At 44.2% G+C, this 26254-nt stretch overlaps 1 protein-coding gene across 2 annotated transcripts in view; it reads right to left on the bottom strand.

Moving 5' to 3' along the window:
- Positions 1-1424: 1424 nt before the first annotated feature.
- The window catches only part of LOC148453972 (protein Atg16l2-like), a 68833-nt gene continuing 44003 nt past the window's right edge, over positions 1425-26254 (bottom strand). For both annotated transcript variants that reach the window (XM_088461435.1, XM_088461436.1), the window contains 4 exons: positions 25746-25895; positions 24947-24994; positions 16203-16304; positions 1425-6350 (listed from right to left, as the gene is read on the bottom strand). In XM_088461435.1, coding sequence (XP_088317561.1) covers positions 6257-6350; positions 16203-16304; positions 24947-24994; positions 25746-25895 — 394 coding nt within the window. In that variant the 3' untranslated portion in view covers positions 1425-6256. The remainder of the gene's footprint in view (positions 6351-16202; positions 16305-24946; positions 24995-25745; positions 25896-26254) is intronic.

Below are 26254 nucleotides of genomic sequence, written 5' to 3'. Positions count from 1 at the left end.
CGGCCGGATATGCTGACCTCACAGTAGTAAGACGTTGACTAGTGCGTCTTACCACCCGTCCCCAGCGACAGACATTATGGTCCCAGCCGCCCTAGTGAGGACACGTTACACGAGGCCTTCACACGTAGCCACCTCCGATGTGTCTCTACACCGGAGGCCAGGCCTGCCGCGCACGATACCTTGTGAGGAATCGCTTACCTGACATCTCCGTGATCCAACTGCAGCCCGGACATAAGCAAAAGCCACCGCTAAGCCACACTGAGGCCTGCCGAAAACCTCAGGGCATATAGCGGTACAGGTGTTTCGGCGTCGGCGGAGGTAGGAGTCACGGTACATGCGTCATTATCGGCGCCAGCTACCGCTAGACTCTGAAATTCAAAAACTAAGGTAAATCATAAAATAAAAAAAGCCTGGGAGTGCCTAGGCAGTGCCGCTGTGTAACAGGTGCCACGGGTCTTGCCGCGCACCTAACAAAAAAACGGAATGTCTGTGGCTGAGGGTGGGGTATATAGGGAGGACCAGTGCATGCTGGGAGCTCCACAGCTGTATGTTTGGTGCATTGGATCGCTCCAATTACATACCCCAAGGTACGTGCCTGTGGACCCTGAAGAAAAGGAGTTTAGCTGCTGCATTCAGGACAGAATGTAGAGGTGACGGTCAGATTAGGGGGAGACCAGTAAGGAGACTACGGCCATAACCAGTGCAGGAGACGCTGAGTGCACTAATTAGCTTGTGTGAGATGCCGGCATATTCTGAGTATGTCCCTTAGATGTATGTAACAGGAGTAGGATACAGACTGTATGTGATATAAAGGACAGTTCTGGGACAATAATGACACATATCAGAGAGCTCGGGGAATACAGATTATTGCTGCGTTGATAAAAGGAACAGAAAAGTTTAGTTTGTAGCATCTGCTGACTGGTGGAGAAGGCTCGTACCCCAATGGTTTCATTCCTTGTAATAGACACGTTAGATGGGCAGGAAGCGGTCTGCAGACAGGACATTGCGTTCCCTTCTTATATACCCCCCCACACAATACACATAAGAGGAGAGGGTCTCAGAACATCAGGATATCGTACACAAACGTGCGATGTCGCTGTGCTCAGCCAATGACTGTGGTTGGAGAAAGTCGTTATTGAATCTTCGAGCGTTGAAGTGTCCTGGTCACCATGTGGTAATCACATCACCTTCTCAGTGTAATAAATAGACTTTGGGCAAACTTGCACCGGCGTGCTACGGTTTGTGTAACCATTGGGACTCATCCCACACTGGACATCAGGAACCGATAGACTTTAGTAAGAGTCTCCTGTTCCAGCGTAAAATAATGACTGTATGTATCACCATATACCGCTATGAATTCTTTTCCTTATATACGCCAGGTCAGTTATAATCTTTATTTTGACAAACAAGTAACAAAATGCGATTTCTCCTTTATTGTAAAAAAAAAATAAAACATACTGACACGTAATAATACCATAATACAGTATGAAGACTCTTCTAACCTGTACCGGGCGTCTGTATAAAAGGGGAATGTCACAGTCAGTCAGCAAACTCAGGGGCAAAATAACATCTTACTTAGTTTATTTTTCTTTGAAATATTAAGATAAAATAATCCAAAACATTCAGATATATAATAAAGGACAATTACAGGTTATAGACGCATTACAATTAGCCAGCAATTGTATGAGACAGTTATACACACAGAGAACTAAGACATTCACTATGGGCCTCATTCAGCAAGGATCGCAACTGCGATTACGCACGCAATCGGCCAACCATCACAATCTGCGCATGCGTACGTATGGTATGTGTTCAGCATCGCAGTGGTCTGAATGGCGACGCTTACCTTACCGATGGCGGCCAGAATCCCGTCACCCCGACCGCCGGGATGTCGAAGGTAAGTAGCGGGGTGGGGGTGAGGGTTAGGTTCTGGGGGGAAGGGAGGATTAGGTTTAGGGTGCAGAGAGGGAGAGGTTAGATTCAGGCCCTAGGGGGGAGGTTAGGTTTAGGCACCAGGGTGGGGGGGTTAACATACCGACCACCAAGTGTCGGTATGTCAATTCTGACGGGATTCTGAGCGTCTAGATTCCGTCTGTCGGTATTACATACCAATTCCGTATTCATTGCAGTGACTACGCACACCCATCGCAGAGTGATTGACAGGAAGTACCATTTGGGGGTGGTTACAGGGGGTTGGTCGGCGAAACGCAGGCGTGCCAGTGCGTTTGAACACCATTTCAGGCACGTGCATACACTGCGATGCCATACACAACTTGTATACTCACTGCGTGCGACAAGATTAGTAATTCCTGAGTAAGGTCAGAGCTTTCTACAAATGTGCCTGAGGCTGCGTTGGTACTCACTGTTACCGATGGTTTCGCAGTCTTGCTAAGTATTATGGATGTAAGGTAAAGTAGGCGTCCTCATGTTGAGCTGCAACAACATAGCAATCTCAGTGGATTAGCATAGTATCGCAATGAGACTGCGTGCGTAATCGCTATAAAATTCGCAGTTGCGATCCTCGCTGAATCAGGCCCTATATCAACATATTTTTCTGCATAAAGTGACAGTAAACGTGAGAGGAAACGCTGTATTATGTGACACCGAAGCGTTTTACAAGGTGCTGGGGAAATGGAACATAGCCAACATGGCTAGTTATGAAAGGTTCCATCTCTTATTCTCTAGGGCAGAGGTTCCCAATCTCCGCCATTACAGTCCAGGTTCTAAGGATATCCCCCATCTGCAATTCTAGACACCAGGGAGAGGGTGGGACCCCCACCATAATGCTATACGCCAGAGTAAAGATGAGTTCCCCTCCATAATGCTAGACACGGAAGAGAAGATGGAACCCCTTTCGTAATTCTAGAGACCAGGGAGAAAGTGGGCCCATCTCCGTAATGCTATACACCAGGGAGAAGATGAGACCCCTCCATAATGACTCAGGGGAAGAGATTAGACCCCCTCCGTAATGACAAAGCACAAGGGAATGGACGCCCTTTGTAATGACACAGAGGAAGAGATTAGACCCCCTCAGTAATGACAGGGGAAGGGATTGGACCCCCTCAGTAATGACAGGGGAAGGGATTGGACCCCCTCAGTAATGAGACCTAGGAAGGGATTGGACCCCCTCAGTAATGAGACCTAGGAAGGGATTGGACCCCCTCAGTAATGAGACCTAGGAAGGGATTGGACCCCCTCAGTAATGAGACCTAGGAAGGGATTGGACCCCCTCAGTAATGAGACCTAGGAAGGGATTGGACCCCCTCAGTAATGAGACCTAGGAAGGGATTGGACCCCCTCAGTAATGACAGGGGAAGGGATTGGACCCCCTCAGTAATGACAGGGGAAGGGATTGGACCCCCTCAGTAATGACAGGGGAAGGGATTGGACCCCCTCAGTAATGACAGGGGAAGGGATTGGACCCTCATCCTAATGTTAGAGATTGGGAAAGAAAAAGTGAGAAATTATAACCAAAAAACAGATATTTCAGCATGAACAGCGTAAAATACTGTAGCAATGTATCATCCATCAGAGGCAGATCTGATACAGTGGCACAATAATAAATGCATGCGATAAACGACCTTCCTCTTATATAACCAGAATACATTACTATGATTAATCTGGCATTAGGAAGTCATTCCTGGGAGCAGCCTTAACTTAAACATTAATAAATACCTCCCAATCTGCTCCTAATCCACAAATAAATGGATACATCCGTAAAGCGCTCTATGGCACAAGGCACGTTATGTGTGGCACGTCGCAGTGGAATGTAACATGGCACTAAGTCAGCATGAAGCCATATTGGACTGTTCCTATAACATCATCTCACAAGCTGATACCGCTGGGCAATGTGGCACTTTTCTGGGTGAGACATCCGGTATTACGCCAATCTCCAGCATGAGTAAATGAACCATATAGGGAGCTGCACTGGGTGATAATCACAGGCCCGTTATGTACAATGTAAGATTCTGCGTACCGGTATAGATCAGGGGATTTTGGCGGTGTCACAGGATACCGTCACATTAAACAGAGAGTAGTTAGTATGAATCAGAGGCTGTGACACTTATGTGATGCCACAATGGGCCTGATTCAGAGCCGCTCGCTGCTAGCGAGCGCTCGCTCTGATTCAGGGCGTTTGTTTTTTTTGGCCGGCCGGCCGCTCGGAAAACTGTGGGAGACCTCCCATGGCTTGTGCAAGCGGCCAGGAGACCATCGTGATAATCGCGACCATCGGCCTTGCGAGGAGACCCTATGGTAGGGTCTCGGCTACTGCAAGGCCGAGTGGACTTCCTGCTCTAATAAAGCAGGAAGTCCACTACTGACATCAGTACTAATGTCAGCAGGGCCTCCTGCAAACGCCAGGCATTCCTAAGGGAACGCCTGCGTTTGTGCAGGCACCCCCCACCCCGCCTACAAAACGGGGCGAGCTGTCACTCACCATCCACAGCCGTCCCGTCTTGTAGCGAGCCCCGGAGCAACTGAACTTCAGTCGCTCACCGGGGCTTGCGCGTGCACAGAACAGAAACATCGAGCGGCCCTGAATCAGGCCTAATGTACATAGGGTGGTGTACAACAATAACACCGAGGTTGGTCACGGTGTGCTTGTGTATAGATCATTTAGAGGAAGAAGCAGCGTAGATACAATGTCAGTGCAGGGAATGAAGCAGCCCAGACCCTCAGCAGCTGGAGGGGGTTTCTGCAGTAACAGACTTGTCCTGACACACAATACAGTTAGCAATGTATGATGGTGTCATAGAAAGGTGGGGAGAAAAAAGGGGATACTGACACCTGTTCTGGGGGTAAAATGACAATTGGAAATGTATTGTCTTTTATCTACAAATAGCACCAGTGTAACATGGGACTTAATACTTGATTCCACCCATGTGTACAGATTAATAACCCGGCACCGGCAGAACAGTGGGTGCAAAAAAAATGTAAGAATGAAGAGCACATTCCGCACGTTAGTCATAGACACAGTATAGCGACTAGTGATGCGGCGAGCTGGGACATCACATATGTATCTTATATGTGTCTAGTAAGTGCTGCGCGTGTTACGAACTCCGGACCTGATTCAGAGCCGGACGCTCTGATAGAGCGCTCACTCAGAATCAGGGCGGTTTTTTTTTATTATTGGTGCGGCCTCCTGGCCGCTCGCATAGCTGTGGGTGACCACCCACAGCTATAGCGAGCAGCCATGATGATGGCCGCGATGGTCAAGACCATCGGGCTTGCGACGAGACCCTTGTGGTAGGGTCTCGTGGCCGCAAGCCCCAGAGAGCTTCTGGCTCAAATTGAGCCGGAAGTTCTCCACTGACATCACTGGTGATGTCAGTGGGGCCGCCCCCAAATGGTAGGCGTTCTCATGGGAACACCTCCGTTTGGGCAGCCACCCCCTCGGCCCGCCCACCAAAGGGGGCGAGCTGTCACTCAACATCGACCGCTCGCCCCCTTTGGTGCGAGACCCGCAGTGACGGAGTGCCCGTCGCTAGCCGGGTCTCGCGCATGCGCACAACGGAGCCGGCTCCGTCGTGCGCATGCGCTGTAGGCCACCATCGACCTGGTTGCGAGCGCTCAGCGCTTGCGACCGGGTCTGAATCAGGCCCTCTAATCCCAGTGCAAGCAGAAACAAGGGCCGCTCACAGAATTATCTCGACAGAGAATCCGGCTCCGGAATAAATTAGCTCGATGTGCAGCGGATGGTTCTGAAGACATAAAACTACTGAAGAACATCAAACGCAAACATTACATTGCTCCCTTTGGATGAGGCACATGAGGTTGAGTAGGTTGTGAAGAGTTAAATGCAGGAGTGCAGCTGATCTGTGCGCCCCAGATGGGGGAGTCTCCACGGTCACAGCCCTATGGAGCAGCAGTGGAGCCGCAGACACAGGTCTCACTGTGACCACCTTACTGAAGCTCCCTCTAGTGATCAGTCTGCTATCATAGGGAAAAGGAAGACTGTGATTGGTTAGCACCGATTATTTTAACAAACGCCACGGACTTGTCAGTAGAGGGAGCGTCAGTAAGCCAGAGGATGAGAGATATTATCTACTACATGGGGGCTCTTACAAACGCTGCCATGGGGCTTACAAATGCTGCCATGGGGCTTACAAATGTTCAGTTACGCCCCTTCTCAAAGGCACAATGGCGGATAAAGATGCTGCAGTTACGGGACGCCGCAATCTTCTTATATCTGTTTTCTGTAACACAGCGCCCAAGTCCCTCGTTGGTGTAGTGTGTAGAAATATAGAATAGAGATTCAGTATTGAGTCCAGAGTACGGCTTTCTTCGCACGATCCACGCTGACCACGTAATCCCCGGATAATGACCACGCCACGGCGTTCACCGATGCACTATGGAGCAAAGACACAAAGTATAAACACATCAATCAGTATGTACTATTAACTATGTGTGAGGCCAGGTATAAGGACATTACCAGCACTCAGATAACATGTACAGATGTGTCGATAAAAGGACAGGCCGCTGCCGATAAAGGACAGGCCGCTGCCGATAAAGGACAGGCCGCTGCCGATAAAGGACAGGCCGCTGCCGATAAAAGGACAGGCCGCTGCCGATAAAAGGACAGGCCGCTGCCGATAAAAGGACAGGCCGCTGCCGATAAAAGGACAAGCCGCTGACGATAAAGGACAAGCCGCTGCCAATTTTTTTATCTTTGTTTGGGTCTTGAATTTATGCTATGGCTCTCTATATATTAAATATAATTGTAGATCTATTCGTTTTTATTTGGGGACTTTTTGAGGTTAGTATTATAGTTTATGGAAATATATTTTTGGGGCCTACTATATTACTTATACTTATATGTGGATTATGCAATTGACCATCTTACTTTTATTTAGTTGAGAATTTTGTGGAACGTGGGTGGTATTATCTCACCTATTAAGCGGAAACAAATCTTCAGAAACTGTGTTGTGATATTTCATTACTACAGGAAACTCGTCTCATCCCCAAAGAGATTCATAAACTTAATGTGTCCCAATTCCGGGTCCTCTCTTTCACCTCTTATAATTCAAGGGCTCGGGGAGTAGTAATATTATTGCGTAAGACTATACACTATATACATCACCTCAGTGTATCTGATCCAGGCAGACGTTTTATGTTACTGGATGTGTCTATTGAAGGCTCCCGTTATATTTTATGTGACCTATATGCCCCCAATGTGTATAATAAGCAGTTTTTCAAGCTTTGCTTCCCCTATTGCTCCCACATACAGATTCTCGATTGATCATTCGTGCGGACTTTTCCTAGCCATTTTAAGCGAAGCTGTGATCTTAAACTCCTAGGTCTTTTCGTCCTTATCCCTATTGCTATTCCCTTTTGTCTAAACAATTATGTACGACCGATGTGTGCAGGGTGTTACGTCCCACAGACAGACAATATACGGGTCTTTCTGCTGCCTATAACATCCTATCCAGAATGGACTATCTATTGATATCAGATTATCTTCTCCCTGTCAGATCATGCTCTCATATGGGTCACCCTCTCATTTAATCTATTTCAGGACCCCTATAAGTTATGGCGCTTTCCAGTATATTTATCTACGTTTGTCCCATTTCGTAATATATGTTGGAATCTGCTTGGAGTGATTTTGCGCTCACTAATCAAGAACACATCATAGACCCTCTATTATTTTGCCAGTACTTTGAGGCGCAATTATTTCTTACCTGACTCAATACAATAAAAATAAATCTAATTAAATAAAACTTCTGAATCAGCTTTAACTACAGCATACCAAGCTTATAAATGTTCCCCCTCTAACCTTCATCTCAAATCTACTTCTCTCCAATAGAAGATCCAATTTGATGCCTTGCTTACACAAATCGCTGAATAACGTATATATCAAACAGCAAATATAATTTTCATCTAGGTAATAAGTCAGGGAGATTACTTTCAACTCTCCTTCGTGGGTAAAGGGGCTCCGCCTCAGGTAAAGCTCTTAAACTTAGATGGTTCTAGCGTCACCTCAGGACCCGAAACACAGGAAGCATTTAAGCTTATTTATGAGAATCTTTACTCTCAAGAACCTCTCAATAAAGGAAATGAGTTGGAATTTTGTAGAAATAATTTCCCTTCCCGAAATTTCTATAGATCAGACAGAAACACTCAGGGCCCCTATTCCACCATCTGATCTTTCTAAAGCGATTACATCTCTCTCAGTGGGTAAGGCCCCTTAGTAGCGAATGTTATCGTATTTTGCATTCCAAAATTGAGGGACCTTTACTCTCTGTCTTCAATTATATTATTTGGAATCATTGCCTGGCTACATTTTTTATTTCTGCTGTTTTGAAATTGTTACATAAATAAATCAAACTGGCTTATCCGGCATAGTCCTTCTGTCACAAATATTCAGAAAATTCATTCTATACTTCATAATGTAAGATCCCTGGAAACGCCTGACCTCGCCATTGTATTATCTTTAGATGCTGAAAAAGCTTTTGATCTTGTTACTTGGAACCATCTGTTTGAATCGCTAGCGAGGTTCAGTTTGTACTTTAAACACTCTTTATATATGAGCTACAACACAGATAGTAAGCGGAGGTTATATTTCCCCTGCATTTCCAATTTATAGAGGCACCAGACAGGGGTGCCTCCTTTCCCCTCTTTCGTTTGCACTGTCCCTGGAGCCTTTTGCCATAGTCTTACAAAGAGAGAAATTATTTTCTATTATTATAATTGATACTATTGAAACCATAATTGAACTCTCTGCAGATATAGAATGTTATTAATTTCTAAACCGGATATATCTCTTTCCGTCATCATAGATCATACTGTATTATCAAACTTGGCCTTATTTGCGGGTTATAAGGTTAATCGTGAAAAATTGGAAGTGATGCCTCTGTCTGGTCATTGTGTCTCCAACATTAATCCTCCTGTAACCCAATTTTTTTCAAGTCACTCCTCATACTCAGTATTTAGAGGTTCACATCCCATCTCGTCTAGATGACCTTTATGAAATGTATCTTCCCCCCCATTTTTAAACAAATTTCCCAGCTATTGAATATATGGTCCCATTACCTCTCTTTACTGGGTAGGGGGGCTTTATTAAAGAGTGTAAAATTTCCTAAAATGTCATACACTATCCAAGTGTTACCTATTGCTCTCTCCAACTCAGACTATAATAACTATGATCAATTATTTATAATATTTTTGTGAAAGGGAAAATTACTAAAATTGCTCTTATAAAGCTTCGCTTGTCTAGGGTGGTTTGGGGGTGTCTGACTTGAGAAACTAAGGCAGCGTTTCTTCGCTATATACTAGATCGGTTTTGGAACAGAATATATATATATATATATATATATATATACACACACATATATACACACATACATACATACAGTCAGGTACATAAATATTGGGACATTGACAGAATTTTCATATTTTGGCCTCTATTCACCACCACAATGGTTTTGAAATGAAACAAACAAGATGTGCTTTACCTGCAGACTTTCAGATTTAATTTGAGGGTAATTACATCCAAATCAGGTGAACGGTGTAGGAACTACAACGGTTTCTATATGTGCCTCCCACTTTGTAAGGGGCCAAAAGTAATGGGACTACCAACTCAAAAGCTATTTCATGGACAGGTGTGGGCTATTCCCTCGTTATTTCATTAGAAATTAAGCAGGTAAAAGGTCTGGAGTTTATTCTAGGTGTGAGATTTACATTTGGAATCAGTTGCTGTCGACTCTCAATATGAGATCCAAAGAGCTGTCACTATCAGTGGAGCAAGCCATCATTAGGCTGAAAAATCAAAACAAACCCATCAGAGAGATAGCAAAAACATTAGGTGTGGCCAAATCAACTGTTTGGAACATTCTTAAAAAGAAAGAACGCACCGGAGAGCTCAGCAACACCAAAAGACCCGGAAGACCACGGACAACAACTGTGGTGGATGACAGAAGAATTATTTCCCTGGTGAAGAAAAACCCATTCACAACAGTTGGCCAAATCAAGAACACTCTCCAGGAGGTAGGTGTATATGTGTCAAAGTCAACAATCAAGAGAAGACTTCACAAGAGTGAATATAGAGGGTTCACCACAAGATGCAAACCATTGGTGAGCCACAAAAACAGGAAGACTAGATTAGAGTTTGCCAAACAACATCTAAAAAAGCCATTACAGTTCTGGAACAACATCCTATGGACAGATGAGACAAAGATCAACTTGTACCAGAGTGATGGGAAGAGAAGAGTATGGAGAAGGAAAGGAACTGCTCATGATCCAAAACATGCCACCTCATCAGTGAAGCATGGTGGTGGTAGTGTCATGGCGTGGGCATTTATGGCTGCCAATGGAACTGGTTCCCTTGCATTTATTGATGATGTGACTGCTGACAAAAGCAGCAGAATGAATAACAAGAGATATGGTAAGAACTTACCTTTGTTATCTCTGTTTCTACGAAGTCCATAGGGTCCACAGGGTTGACCTTGGGGTATAGGTTGGGAACCAAATCCGGGCACCACGCAGTTAAAGCTTTTAGCTCCCAGGATGCACTGGGTCCACTCTCCCTATAACCCCACCCCCAAGCCAGAGGCACCTCAGTTTGTAAGTAGCCAAAGGCCGGAGGAGGAGAGAAAAAGAGAGAGAAAACTGGAACACTCAATAACCATACTCACCGAAATGGGAGACGGAAAACCGGTGACCAGCCACACAGCCCATATGAAGCCAGGTGCGTCAGGGCGGGCGCCCTGTGGACCCTATGGACTTCGTAGAAACAGAGATAACAAAGGTAAGTTCTTACCATATCTCTTGTTTTCTACTTCAGGGTCCAAAGGGGGTCCACAGGGTTGACCTTGGGGATGTCCCAAAGCAGTTCAACCAAGGGTGGGGACGCTCCTGTGCTGAGAGGAGAATCCGTCGCCAAAAAGGAAGCATCCTGAGAGGCAAAGGAAACCAATGCCTAGAACCTTAAAAAGGTGCGGACAGAAGACCACGTGGCCACCTAGTAAGGCAAAACAGCCGAGGCGCCACAGCGAGCCGCACACGAGGGTCACATGGCCCGAGAAAAAACAAGCATCAACAACAGGAAGGCCTACCCATGGGTAGGCCCCTGAGGAAGACCTACGAGGCCATCCAGCCAACATTTGGTTATAGGCCAGCCATCCTTTCCTGTGAAAACCAGAAATCTCAGACCACCAATAAGGAGTCCGATTTCCGTAAGGAACCTGAACGGATCACATAAATCCAAAGAGGCCAGACCACAGTCAAAGAGGCCACACCAGCCGAGAGGACTGGGGACCGAATGGCCGTACCATAAGTTCCAGAATAATATGGAACCTGAAAACCACTAAGAAGAAACACAGGGCGAGAGCAACTCCCACCCTGACATGATGCCCTCCAGAAGAGGGAGCCACATGAGAACGCTCCCAATTCAGACACTCTCCTGGTTGATATAAACACCCTGAGAGAAAGAGAGAGCCTAAGCAATAGACCATGTAATGGCTATCACAACCAGCGGTTCCATTGACTGTCCCCGGAGGTAACGAAGAACCACTACTTACTCCCAAGGAGTCCCTAGGGAGGACAAATGGAGGCATAATCAAGAAAACACTCCAAAGGATGAACTGGATACCAGAGTGGAGCAATTCCATATCTTAACCATACTGACAGTGTAGAGATCCGCACTGTCAGGAAGACCAGGCCAAGTGTGAAACCCAAGCCAGCCGGAAGGAATGCCAGAATATCTGGAAATCCTGGACACCGGAGGATTGTATCGACAGGTACAATACCATAAGATTTATGGCTGCCACAGTTTGTGGTAGGTCCCAGCAAAAGCTGATCCATGTGCTCTAATCATTCCAACGATGACAAAGCCAGGGAAGCCGTAAGACCACTGTAAGGACACAGTCAAAGACAAACGACCCAGGTCCAAGGCAAAACCAAGGACCCTGAGACAGGTCCGGGCAGTGAAGCATCAGGGATGGAGTATCGATGTAGAGACTCCGAAGATCCAAGTACCCCTGACATCTGGGGCCATCAGGAGCCACCAGCAGGAAAGCATCTCCGTCTCGATTGAAAACACTTCCAAAGACCTCGAGGAAGAAGGGAGACCGGAGAACACAGGTACACAAAGTGGAAGGACCACTTCACCGACAAAGAGTCGCTGAAGGTTGCTTCAGAATCCCCAGAGCTGGACTGTAACACCATAGTGTGATAAAGTCAGAAGGCCATGAGGGTCACCTCAGGGGGGTGTATGATACAGGTGCAGGTCAACATTCACTCTAACCAGAATGGACCTGCTACCAGCCCTAAAGCAGGGATAATAATACCTGAAATAGGCTTCCCCCCGTGTAAGAGGGAAAGAGCCCCAAACAGTACCCAGTTCACGGCAGAGACAACTGGGAAGTAACCACAGGGCGTCAACCACGCCAATTAGCGTTTCGTAGAAAACGACATCCACCCAGTGTGGCTGTTGTGGTAATCCCTGCAAGGGGAATGACAGACTATTGTGGCACCAGGGGGAATTCATATACTGCGAAAAACCCCTGCAGGGAGCGGTAGTCTGTGTCACAGGGGAAGAGTGCAAGAAGCTGCGAGATACCCTGAGATGAAAAGGGCAGTATGGTGAAGTAACCCCAAGTGAGGTACAACAATGGGGCCCGCCCGGCGATCCGCAATTGATAGGATCCCGAGAAAACAAACCACCCAAGGGGGTCGTGAAAGAGGCCAGCACCAGATGACGCCACATACAGAACCCTTTATGAGTCAAATCCTCCGCACTAACACCTGCAGCACATGACTTGCAGGATAGTAAAAATGGGTGCAGTATAACGCTCTATCTCCTGGTCAGACATATCTGACCAATCTTGGCGGAAATATTAAGCAGCACTATACTGGTCCTGACTGATGCCAAAAATTAGCTGCAGGGACCCATTTTCAGCGTATGCAACACACAGTTCCATCTAAAATATGGCAACGTGCAGCACGCAACAGTATGTGACAAACCACACAAATATTAACAAGTATATAAATGTGAGGTCTCAGAACCACCCTAAGTACAGCTGTATTAGGGCAGATAAAGAAAAGGGATAGATATACACTGACAGGTGAGAGAATAAAGTACAGACAGTCAGCACTAGCATAAGTCACATACAATGCAGATATATACATATATACATAAACATGTCATATAATATACTGCACTATTACACTGCATTCAACTGCCCAGATTCAGTGTCTGGGAAGGCTACAGCGCTGTGTACACTGACCTGATGGTGAGGTACGCAGGGGGACTGGACCAACTGACATCCTGAGAGATTTCTGCTGCACCACAGAGATAAAATGGCCGCTGGAGACCTCAGAGGAAGCGTGGCCCGCGGAGGAAGCAGCTCAGCGACGCCAGACTATGGATACTGAAAGGCGCGCTGAGCTGAGGGGAGGAGCCGCTGTAACAGGGAAGGCTGCCTCCCCTGGCCGGCTATTAACCCCCGGGACGCCGGCTCCCTGCACCGATCGCTAAGTCCCTGGTGGTCTAGTGGACACACGGGGTATGGGGGGCCCGCCGCCACTGCCGGCGCCTCCGGTCTGTCCCCTGAGACCGGAGGCACAGGACTGCATTTGAAATGCGCGGATCACCGCAAGCGGTGATCCGCGACCTTACCTGCTCCCCGTGGATCCGGCAGCAGTCCTGGGCGCCCACAGAGTCCGGCTAGTACAGACTCTGGGGTCCCGCTGAGATCCCCAGATCTGTACTGGCGTCTCAGCGCCAGCGGGGTGACGGAGCGGCAGCTTAGACGTCCTATGGACAGTCCGACGCTGCCGCTCTGAAGAGTCCAAAGTCCATGAAAAAAACTTTGTCCCTAAAAAAATAAAATAAGCTTAGGGGCTGCTAATCAGCTCCCCCTGCGCTAACGGTGACCCGACTCCGGCCGGGCACCAACTTAAACTGAGGTGCCTCTGGCTTGGGGGTGGGGTTATAGGGAGAGTGGACCCAGTGCATCCTGGGAGCTAAAAGCTTTAACTGCGTGGTGCCCGGATTTGGTTCCCAACCTATACCCCAAGGTCAACCCTGTGGACCCCCTATGGACCCTGAAGTAGAAACTGAAGTGTTTCGGGCAATATTATATGCTCATATTCAGTCAAATGCTTCAGAACTCATTGGACGGCGCTTCACAGTGCAGATGGACAATGACCCGAAGCATACTGCAAAAGCAACCAAAGAGTTTTTTAAGGCTAAAAAGTGGAATGTTATGCAATGGCCAAGTCAATCCCCTGACCTGAATCGGATTGAGCATGCATTTCACTTAATGAAGACAAAACTGAAGGGAAAATGCCCCAAACACAAGCAGGAACTGAAGACATTTGCAGTAGAGGCCTGGCAGAGCATCACCAGGGATGAAACCCAGCGTCTGGTGATGTCTATGCGTTCCAGACTTCAGGCTGTAATTGCCTGCAAAGGATTTGCAACAAAGTATTAAAAAGTGAAAGTTAGATTTAGGATTGTTTAGTTTGTCCCATTACTTTTGGCCCCTTAAAAAGTGGGAGGCACATATAGAAACCGTTGTAATTCCTACACCGTTCACCTGATTTGGATGTAATTACCCTCAAATTAAATCTGAAAGTCTGCAGGTAAAGCACATCTTGATGGTTTCATTTCAAAGCCATTGTGGTGGTGAATAGAGGCCAAAATATGACAATTCTGTCAATGTCCCAATATTTATGCACCTGACTGTATTTATAACATGGAGAAATAAAGGTATTTCAGCAATACGTAATATTTTTGGTCCGGGGCGGCACATTTCCCATCTGAGAAATATCCTCTCCTGCAATCACATTTATTTATGTATTTGCAAGATCAAAATCTAATCCAATCTATGACTGCCAGGGTCTCCTCTTCCCCTGGCCAGGATCCTTCAATGACTCTAATTCACTCTATGGGAACTATACCGTATAAAACTTGTTACTTAACTGTTGACTTAATGCAAAATACAGCGATTAAACTTTGGGATAAATTAAATTTCAAATGGCAAATTAGGCCCAGATCTGTCCTCTAAACATATAATTGTACATTTTGATAAAACTATGTCAATATTCCATTCAGCTCTACTTCAAGGAGATGCATTATAGACCCTTACATAGAGCCTACATATCACAGGGTCAGAGGAGATACATGATAATGGGAGACTATGGGGGATGTTTAAAATGTAACCACAATGTAACAAGTTTTTTTCATCAATTCTGGGAATGCAAAAGATACGGAAATATTGGGATAAAGTAGCATCGTTTATATCATCCATCATTCCGGTACACGTTCCACAAGATCCTCTTGCTATGCTCTTTTGTAACTTTAATAAACTGGGATTTAGATTCCTCTTATAGAGATATTATCCCTTTTGTTACCCTGGTGACTACAGTAGCTAAAAAAGTTATTTTGAAATCCTGGACGTTTCCTCTCCACTGTTCTTAGAAACGTTACATTATCCGATATAGACAGGGGGGGGGTCATCACTCGTTTCTATGGTAAATGGGGTCGTTATATAGAAACTTTGTATTCTGTGACCCGAGAACATATAAAATTATTCATTATTCGAAACTTCCTCGTGGTTCCTTACCAGACAATCTTTATAAGTTGTTTTCAATATTATTTGTAATTTTTATGTCTTAATTGGGGGAACATATTCATTTAGTAATGGTTGTTTGGAACATTGATCTCATAAACCAATATTCTTAAATACATTTTGTGACATTAAGTAGAGACCTTTTTCATTTTAATTTTTGTATTGTTTTTTATTCATTCATTTATTATTCTTTATTATATTTCTTTTTTTCCTGTATCCACATGATGTCATGTAATAACATGTTTGTTATTAACTTATGTTAATTGACCTAGGTCAAAATATCTTCGGACGCTATTACATTATTGAATTATCATCAGGTCCTTTATACTGTGATGTAATATGATTTTTTTGTCTGTATATCTTTATACCTATGTGGATTATTTATAATGTTTTTGTTTATATTTATTTGTAATATTTGTTTGTTCTTCTTTTCATTTTGATTAATAATAAAAGCAAAATTGTTAACCCTAAAATAAAATAAAAAAAAATGAGAGACGAGATGAGGAGGGGAGAGAAGTGCAGACTGGAATTACAGTGAGTAAAGGTCACATGTATAAGAACAGATCAGTGGATGTGGAACGTGTTAGTCTGTAATGAGGGATGTGGCTCTGTCCTGACATTGTTCCCCACCTGTGCTCCCCAGTTAGGCTCCGCTCCAGCAATCCAGTCCGTACGTTCCATACGAAGACGGTGCCATTGGCAGAGCCGGCAATACTGTAACTGCCATCCGGGCTGCGGGAACAAGATACACAAAGGATGACAGCAGCGGGATAAAGACAGGGACAAGGCAGCGTGCCTCATTACACACACATCTACACAGGGACAGGGAGAAGGCAGCGTGCCTCACTACACACCCATCTACACAGGGAGAAGGCAGCGTGCCTCACTACACACCCATCTACACAGAGACAGGGCAGCGTGCCTCACTACACACACATCTACACAAAGACAGGCACAAGGCAGCGTGCCTCACTACACACACATCTACACAGGGACAGGGCAGCGTGCCTCACTACACACACATCTACACAAAGACAGGCACAAGGCAGCGTGCCTCACTACACACACATCTACACAGGGACAGGGCAGCGTGCCTCACTGCACACACATCTACACAGGGACAGGCACAAGGCAGCGTGCCTCACTACACACACATCTACACAGGGACAGGGCAGCGTGCCTCACTACACACACATCTACACAGAGACAGGGCAGCGTGCCTCACTACACACACATCTACACAAAGACAGGCACAAGGCAGCGTGCCTCACTACACACACATCTACACAGGGACAGGGCAGCGTGCCTCACTACACACACATTTACACAAAGACAGGGCAGCGTGCCTCACTGCACACACATCTACACAAAGACAGGGCAGCGTGCCTCACTGCACACACATCTACACATAGACAGGCACTAGGCAGCGTGCCTCACTACACACACATCTACACAGGGACAGGGCAGCGTGCCTCACTACACACACATCTACACAAAGACAGGCACAAGGCAGCGTGCCTCACTACACACACATCTACACAGGGACAGGGCAGCGTGCCTCACTGCACACACATCTACACAGGGACAGGGCAGCGTGCCTCACTACACACACACACACACACACACATCTACACAAAGTCAGGCACAAGGCAGCGTGCCTCAACTACACACATCTACACTGACAGGGACAGCGCAGAGTGCCTCACTACACACACATCTACACAGGGACAGGGCAGCGTGCCTCACTACACACACATCTACACATAGACAGGAAAAGCGCAGAGTGCCTCACTACACACACATCTACACAGGTACAAGGCAGCGTGCCTCACTACACACACATCTACACAGGGACAGGGCAGCGTGCCTCACTACACACACATCTACACAAAGACAGGCACAAGGCAGCGTGCCTCAACTACACACACATCTACACAAAGATAGGGACAGTACAGCGTGCCTCACTACACTCACACACATCTACACAGACGGGGCAGGGCAGCGTGCCTCACTACACACATCTACACAAAGACAGGCACAAGGCAGCGTGCCTCACTACACAACCATCTACACAGACGGGGCAGGTCGGAGTGCCTCACTACACACACAAAGACAGGCAATAGGCAGTGTGCCTCAACTACAGACACATCTACACAAAGATAGGGACAGTACAGCGTGCCTCAACTACACACAGACACACACACACACCTACACAAAGATAGGGACAGTACAGCGTGCCTCACTACACACATTTGCACAAAAACAGGCACAAGGCAGCGTGCCTCAACTACACACACATCTACCCAAAGATGGGGCAGGGCAGCGTGCCTCACTACACACACACACACATCTACACAGACGGGGCAGGGCAGCGTGCCTCACTACACACACACATCTACACAAAGACAGGCACAAGGCAGCGTGCCTCACTACACACGGACAGGGCAGCGTGCCTTACTACAAACATCTAAACAAAGACGGGACAGGACAGCGTGCCTCAATACACATAGCTACACAAAAACAGGGACAAGGCAGCGGGTCTCATTACACACACATTTATACAAAGACAGGGACAGCACAGCAAGCCTCACTACACACATTCCTGCACAAAGACAGGGACAGGGCGGCGTGCCTCACTACACACATAGCTACATAGGGGTAGCGTGCCTCACTACACACACATCTACACAAAGATAGGGACAGTACACGATGCCTCACTACACACACATCTACAAAAAGATCTACACAAAGATAGGGACAGCAAAATGAGTGAATTGCAGCCATAGTTCCCCTGTCCCCTATGATTAATGTGCTGGTGTGTAAGATGCAGAAAGTTGCGTTAGATGTTGTTGTGTTTCTAAGCAATCCGACTCGTTGTGTATGTTATACTGAATGTAACTCGCTGTGTATGTTATACTGAATGTAACTCGCTGTGTATGTTATACTGAATGTAACTCGTTGTGTATGTTATATTGTATGTAACTCGTTGTGTATGTTATACTGAATGTAACTCGTTGTGTATGTTATATTGTATGTAACTCGTTGTGTATGTTATATTGTATGTAACTCGTTGTGTATGTTATACTGAATGTAACTCGCTGTGTATGTTATACTGAATGTAACTCCTTGTGTATGTTATATTGTATGTTACTCATTGTGTACAATATATGTTATATTGTATGTAACTCGCTGTGTATGTTATACTGAATGTAACTCGCTGTGTATACTATATTGTATGTAACTCGTTGTGTATGTTATATTGTATGTAACTCGCTGTGTATGTTATACTGAATGTAACTCGTTGTGTATGTTATATTGTATGTAACTCGCTGTGTATGTTATACTGAATGTAACTCGCTGTGTATGTTATACTGAATGTAACTCGCTGTGTATGTTATACTGAATGTAACTCGCTGTGTATGTTATACTGAATGTAACTCGTTGTGTATGTTATATTGTATGTAACTCGTTGTGTATGTTATATTGTATGTTACTCATTGTGTACAATATATGTTATATTGTATGTAACTCGCTGTGTATGTTATACTGAATGTAACTCGCTGTGTATACTATATTGTATGTAACTCGTTGTGTATGTTATATTGTATGTAACTCACTGTGTATGTTATACTATATGTAACTCGCTGTGTATACTATATTGTATGTAACTCGCTGTGTATACTATATTGTATGTAACTCGCTGTGTATGTTATACTGAATGTAACTCGCTGTGTATGTTATACTGAATGTAACTCCTTGTGTATGTTATATTGTATGTAACTCGTTGTGTATGTTATACTGAATGTAACTCGTTGTGTATGTTATATTGTATGTAACTCGTTGTGTATGTTATATTGTATGTAACTCGTTGTGTATGTTATACTGAATGTAACTCGCTGTGTATGTTATACTGAATGTAACTCGCTGTGTATATTATACTGAATGTAACTCCTTGTGTATGTTATATTGTATGTAACTCGCTGTGTATGTTATATTGTATGTAACTCCCTGTGTATGTTATATTGTATGTAACTCCCTGTGTATGTTATACTGAATGTAACTCGCTGTGTATGTTATACTGAATGTAACTCGCTGTGTATATTATACTGAATGTAACTCGCTGTGTATGTTATATTGTATGTAACTCGTTGTGTATGTTATATTGTATGTAACTCACTGTGTATGTTATATTGTATGTAACTCGCTGTGTATGTTATACTGAATGTAACTCCCTGTGTATGTTATATTGTATGTAACTCCCTGTGTATACTATATTGTATGTAACTCCCTGTGTATGTTATATTGTATGTAACTCATTGTGTATGTTATATTGTATGTTACTCATTGTGTACAATATATGTTATATTGTATGTAACTCGCTGTGTATGTTATACTGAATGTAACTCGCTGTGTATACTATATTGTATGTAACTCGTTGTGTATGTTATACTGTATGTAACTCGCTGTGTATACTATATTGTATGTAACTCGCTGTGTATACTATATTGTATGTAACTCCCTGTGTATGTTATACTGTATGTAACTCGTTGTGTATGTTATACTGTATGTAACTCGTTGTGTATGTTATACTGTATGTAACTCGTTGTGTATACTATATTGTATGTAACTCGCTGTGTATACTATATTGTATGTAACTCCCTGTGTATGTTATATTGTATGTAACTCGCTGTGTATGTTATACTGAATGTAACTCGCTGTGTATGTTATATTGTATGTAACTCGCTGTGTATGTTATACTGAATGTAACTCGCTGTGTATGTTATACTGAATGTAACTCCTTGTGTATGTTATATTGTATGTAACTCCCAGTGTATGTTATATTGTATGTAACTCCCTGTGTATGTTATACTGAATGTATCTCGTTGTGTATGTTATATTGTATGTAACTCGTTGTGTATGTTATACTGAATGTATCTCGTTGTGTATGTTATACTGAATGTATCTCGTTGTGTATGTTATACTGAATGTATCTCGTTGTGTATGTTATACTGAATGTATCTCGTTGTGTATGTTATACTGAATGTAACTCGCTGTGTATGTTATATTGTATGTAATTCGCTGTGTATGTTAAGGTGCCCACACACATACCGATCTGCCCACGATCAGCCCATGTGTACGATTTCCCTTGAAACTCTCCCCGGCAGCTCTGCACAAGATTTGGTGTCCAATCTTCATACGATCTCTCCTGCAGTCAGACTGTCACAGTGCATTGGGTCCTAGATTGTCAGATCTGCCCTACAGCACGGCAGATCTGAAGATGCGAAGTGCAACCAGCAGGGACGCGCATCGCATCGTGATCGTGAGAGGGAACTCACGATTTCCTCACGATTTGGCCATATTTTACACAGTGTGTCGTTCCAATGTGTCGGAATCGGCCACATCGTGTAAAATATCCCTATGTGTGTGGGCACCTTTATATTGTATGTAACTCGTTGTGTATATTATATTGTATGTAACTCGTTGTGTATATTATATTGTATGTAACTCGCTGTGTATGTTATATTGTATGTTACTCCCTGTGTATGTTATATTGTATGTAACTCCCTGTGTATGTTATATTGTATGTAACTCGTTGTGTATGTTATACTGAATGTAACTCGTTGTGTATGTTATACTGAATGTAACTCGTTGTGTATGTTATACTGAATGTAACTCGCTGTGTATGTTATACTGAATGTAACTCGCTGTGTATGTTATACTGTATGTAACTCGTTGTGTATGTTATACTGTATGTAACTCGTTGTGTATGTTATATTGTATGTAACTCGTTGTGTATGTTATATTGTATGTAACTCGCTGTGTATGTTATACTGAATGTAACTCGTTGTGTATGTTATACTGAATGTAACTCGCTGTGTATGTTATATTGTATGTAACTCGCTGTGTATGTTATACTGAATGTAACTCGTTGTGTATGTTATATTGTATGTAACTCGCTGTGTATGTTATATTGTATGTAACTCGTTGTGTATGTTATACTGAATGTAACTCGCTGTGTATGTTATACTGAATGTAACTCGCTGTGTATGTTATATTGTATGTAACTCGCTGTGTATGTTATACTGTATGTAACTCGTTGTGTATGTTATACTGAATGTAACTCGTTGTGTATGTTATATTTTATGTAACTCGCTGTGTATGTTATACTGTATGTAACTCGTTGTGTATGTTATATTGTATGTAACTCGCTGTATATGTTATATTTTATGTAACTCGCTGTGTATGTTATACTGAATGTAACTCGCTGTGTATGTTATACTGAATGTAACTCGTGTATGTTCTATTTTATGTAACTCGTTGTGTATGTTATACTGTATGTAACTCGCTGTATATGTTATACTGAATGTAACTCGCTGTATATGTTATACTGAATGTAACTCGTGTATGTTATATTTTATGTAACTCGTTGTGTATGTTATACTGTATGTAACTCCCTGTGTATGTTATATTGTATGTAACTCCCTGTGTATGTTATACTGAATGTAACTCGTGTATGTTATATTTTATGTAACTCGCTGTATATGTTATACTGTATGTAACTCGCTGTATATGTTATACTGAATGTAACTCGCTGTATATGTTATACTGAATGTAACTCGCTGTGTATGTTATATTGTATGTAACTCGCTGTGTATGTTATACTGAATGTAACTCGCTGTATATGTTATACTGAATGTAACTCGCTGTATATGTTATACTGAATGTAACTCGTGTATGTTATATTTTATGTAACTCGTTGTGTATGTTATACTGTATGTAACTCGCTGTGTATGTTATACTGAATGTAACTCGCTGTATATGTTATACTGAATGTAACTCGCTGTGTATGTTATACTGAATGTAACTCGTGTATGTTATATTTTATGTAACTCGTTGTGTATGTTATACTGAATGTAACTCGCTGTGTATGTTATACTGAATGTTACTCATTGTGTATGTTATACTGAATGTAACTCGCTGTGTATGTTATATTGTATGTAACTCGCTGTGTATGTTATACTGAATGTAACTCGCTGTGTATACTATATTGTATGTAACTCGTTGTGTATGTTATATTGTATGTAATTCGTTGTGTATATTATATTGTATGTAACTCGCTGTGTATGTTATATTGTATGTAACTCGTTGTGTCTATTATATTGTGGGTAATTCGTTGTGTATATTATATTGTATGTAATTCGTTGTGTATATTATATTGTATGCAACTCGCTGTGTATGTTATATTGTATGTAACTCGTTGTGTATATTATATTGTGGGTAATTCGTTGTGTATATTATCATGTATGTAACTCGCTGTGTATGTTATGTTGTATGTAACTCGTTGTGTATATTATATTGTATGTAACTCGCTGGGTATATTATTGTATGTAACTTGTTGTGTATGTTATGTTGTATGTAACTCATTGTGTATGTTATATTGTGGGTAATTCGTTGTGTATATTATCATGTATGTAACTCGCTGTGTATGTTATGTTGTATGTAACTCGCTGTGTATATTATCATGTATGTAACTCGCTGTGTATATTATCATGTATGTAACTCGTTCCTGATACAGGACAACATCTAAAATATAAGCTTATGGCATAAACTTAATTTTGTCAAAGTAAATATACTTACTACTAATACTTGATGGAGAGTTTATATGTTTCTATGTGACTATCGCTGCCCCAGTGTACACAACATGTTCTGTTTGTGTCTCTTTCTCCCTGAAACGCTCTAACACTCTATCTACCATCAGTGTGTGACAGAAGGACTCTCATCCAGAAGAGCGAAACGCGTGAGCGCTCATTCACCAGCTGCGTGTCGTGATGTCGCACATTCAACCCTTTATTACGTATGGAGAATAAACTACACTATACAATCGCTACAGCCCAACGTCCTGGGAATTCTGCAGCAGCACTGGCATCTCCCCCCACCTCTGGGCCGCACACAGCGCACACTGCTCCATCTACAGGAATAGGTACTGAGCGAGGCCGCCATTAGCCCCCTCCGTACTGAGCGAGGCCGCCATTAGCCCCCTCCATGCTCAGCGAGGCCGCCATTAGCCCCCTCCGTACTGAGCGAGCCATACTGAGCAAGGCTGATGTCATTATATAAACCGTACATAGCGCAGGGCGCACTGATGTCATTACATACACCGTACATAGCACAGGGCACACTGATGTCATTACATACACCGTACATAGCACAGGGCACACTGATGTCATTACATACACCGTACATAGCACAGGGCACACTGATGTCATTACATACACCGTACATAGCACAGGGCACACTGATGTCATTACATACACCGTACATAGCACAGGCCACACTGATGTCATTACATACACCGTACATAGCACAGGGCACCTTGATGTCATTACATACACCGTACATAGCACAGGGCACCCTGATGTCATTACATACACCGTACATAGCGCAGGGCACACGGATGTCATTACATACACCGTACATAGCACAGGGCACACTGATGTCATTACATACACCGTACATAGCACAGGGCACACAGATGTCATTACATACACCGTACATAACACAGGACACACTGATGTCATTACATACACCGTACATAACACAGGACACACTGATGTCATTACATACACCGTACATAGCACAGGGCACACTGATGTCATTACATACACCGTACATAGCACAGGACACACTGATGTCATTACATACACCGTACATAGCACAGGGCACCCTGTCATTACATACACCGTACATAGCACAGGGCACACTGATGTCATTACATACACCGTACATAGCACAGGGCACACGGATGTCATTACATACACCGTACATAGCACAGGGCACACTGATGTCATTACTTACACCGTACATAGCACAGGGCACACTGATGTCATTACATACACCGTACATAGCACAGGGCACACTGATGTCATTACATACACCGTACATAGCACAGGGCACACAGATGTCATTACATACACCGTACATAACACAGGACACACTGATGTCATTACATACACCGTACATAACACAGGACACACTGATGTCATTACATACACCGTACATAGCACAGGGCACACTGATGTCATTACATACACCGTACATAGCACAGGGCACCCTGATGTCATTACTTACACCGTACATAGCACAGGGCACACTGATGTCATTACTTACACCGTACATAGCACAGGACACACTGATGTCATTACTTACACCGTACATAGCACAGGGCACACTGATGTCATTACTTACACCGTACATAGCACAGGGCACACTGATGTCATTACTTACACCGTACATAGCACAGGACACACTGATGTCATTACTTACACCGTACATAGCACAGGGCACGTACTATTACGCTGCTATACTGTACTTACCTTAATATCGCTTTTGTCCAGTCACAGCCACATTTAAACCCATCATCTCTGCATGGAAAAAAGAGACTGTCAGTATACAGACTGCTGTACATTACCACATGATGGCCAGACATAAAATAAAAATAATAATAAAACAAGTACAATACGGAGGAGAGAATCAGAGGGGACGGGGGATACGGAGCTGCTTACATGAAATGTAAGTCATGCGTTCGGCACCCCGGCAATCTGGATGCTGACGCTCCTATTACCGGTCCCGAAATCCCGACGCCGGTCAGAACCCAGCGCCGTCATCCCGACCGCCGGGATACCAAAGGTAAGCATCGGGGTGTTACGGGGGGGGTTAGATTTAGGCACTAGGGGGGAGGTTAAGGTTAGGCACTGGGGGGGGGGGAGAGGGCTTAGGTTAGGCGCTGGGGGGGAGGGTTAGGCACCAAAGAGGGGGGGGGGGTTAGGTTTAGGGTAGAGAGAGGGGAACGGTTGGCATACCGACCAACAAGTGTCGGTATGTTAACCCTTTCGAGATGCCGGCGTCTGGATTCCAACAGCCGGGATCCCGAGCGCGGCATCAAATACAGATTCCTAAATAGAAATCTGCACCTTACTCTGTACAAGGATCTCTCTGTTCCTTAATATATTAAAAGGGACAACTAGACCTCAAAAATAATACATAGAGAGCGCGATATTCTGAACCTCCAACCAGTAACGGATACAAACAACTGTGCGGTAACGTTCAGGGTGCGGGCTGGGACAACGCCAAAATCTTCTGTACAGAAAATATAGGTATAAAGCACAACGGTACCTGAACACCTGGCAAACGTTCCCTGTGCGCAGGTCTATCAGGCTCAGCGCGTCATCCCGGGAACAGCTCAGCAGCTGCGTCTGGTCCTGGTCTATGCACAGGGAGGTGATTTTCTCCTCTAAGGTCACCTCCCGGACGCAGGTCTTAGACCTGACAAATGCAGAGAGCAACATAAAATGCCAGAAATGACACTAGTAACAGTCAGAGACAGCCTGCGGCAATAACAGTCATAAAGGAAACCGTAACTGCGCTTACATACGCTGTCCCTACGCTGGGGGCTACAACTTACAGGATACTCTAAATAGCACTTCTGCCTGAAATCATCTGTTAAAGAGAGAAATACTAACTTTCCATAGCAACATTATAACCATGGAAACAAGGTGGAGGGCAATCACTCATTCTATGCTTCCAGGTGTTAAGGTGCATACACACGTAACGATCTGTACCACCAACGACTTGAAAGATATCTTTGAAAGATATCGTTCATAGATCATTCAAAGATCGTTCAT

This window comes from Taudactylus pleione, unplaced genomic scaffold (assembly GCF_031769625.1).
Source record: "Taudactylus pleione unplaced genomic scaffold, aTauple2 ptg001047l, whole genome shotgun sequence".
Lineage (NCBI taxonomy): Eukaryota > Metazoa > Chordata > Amphibia > Anura > Myobatrachidae > Taudactylus > Taudactylus pleione.
Note: the sequence above shows the minus strand (reverse complement) of the source record. Positions and strands in the feature narration are given on the sequence as shown.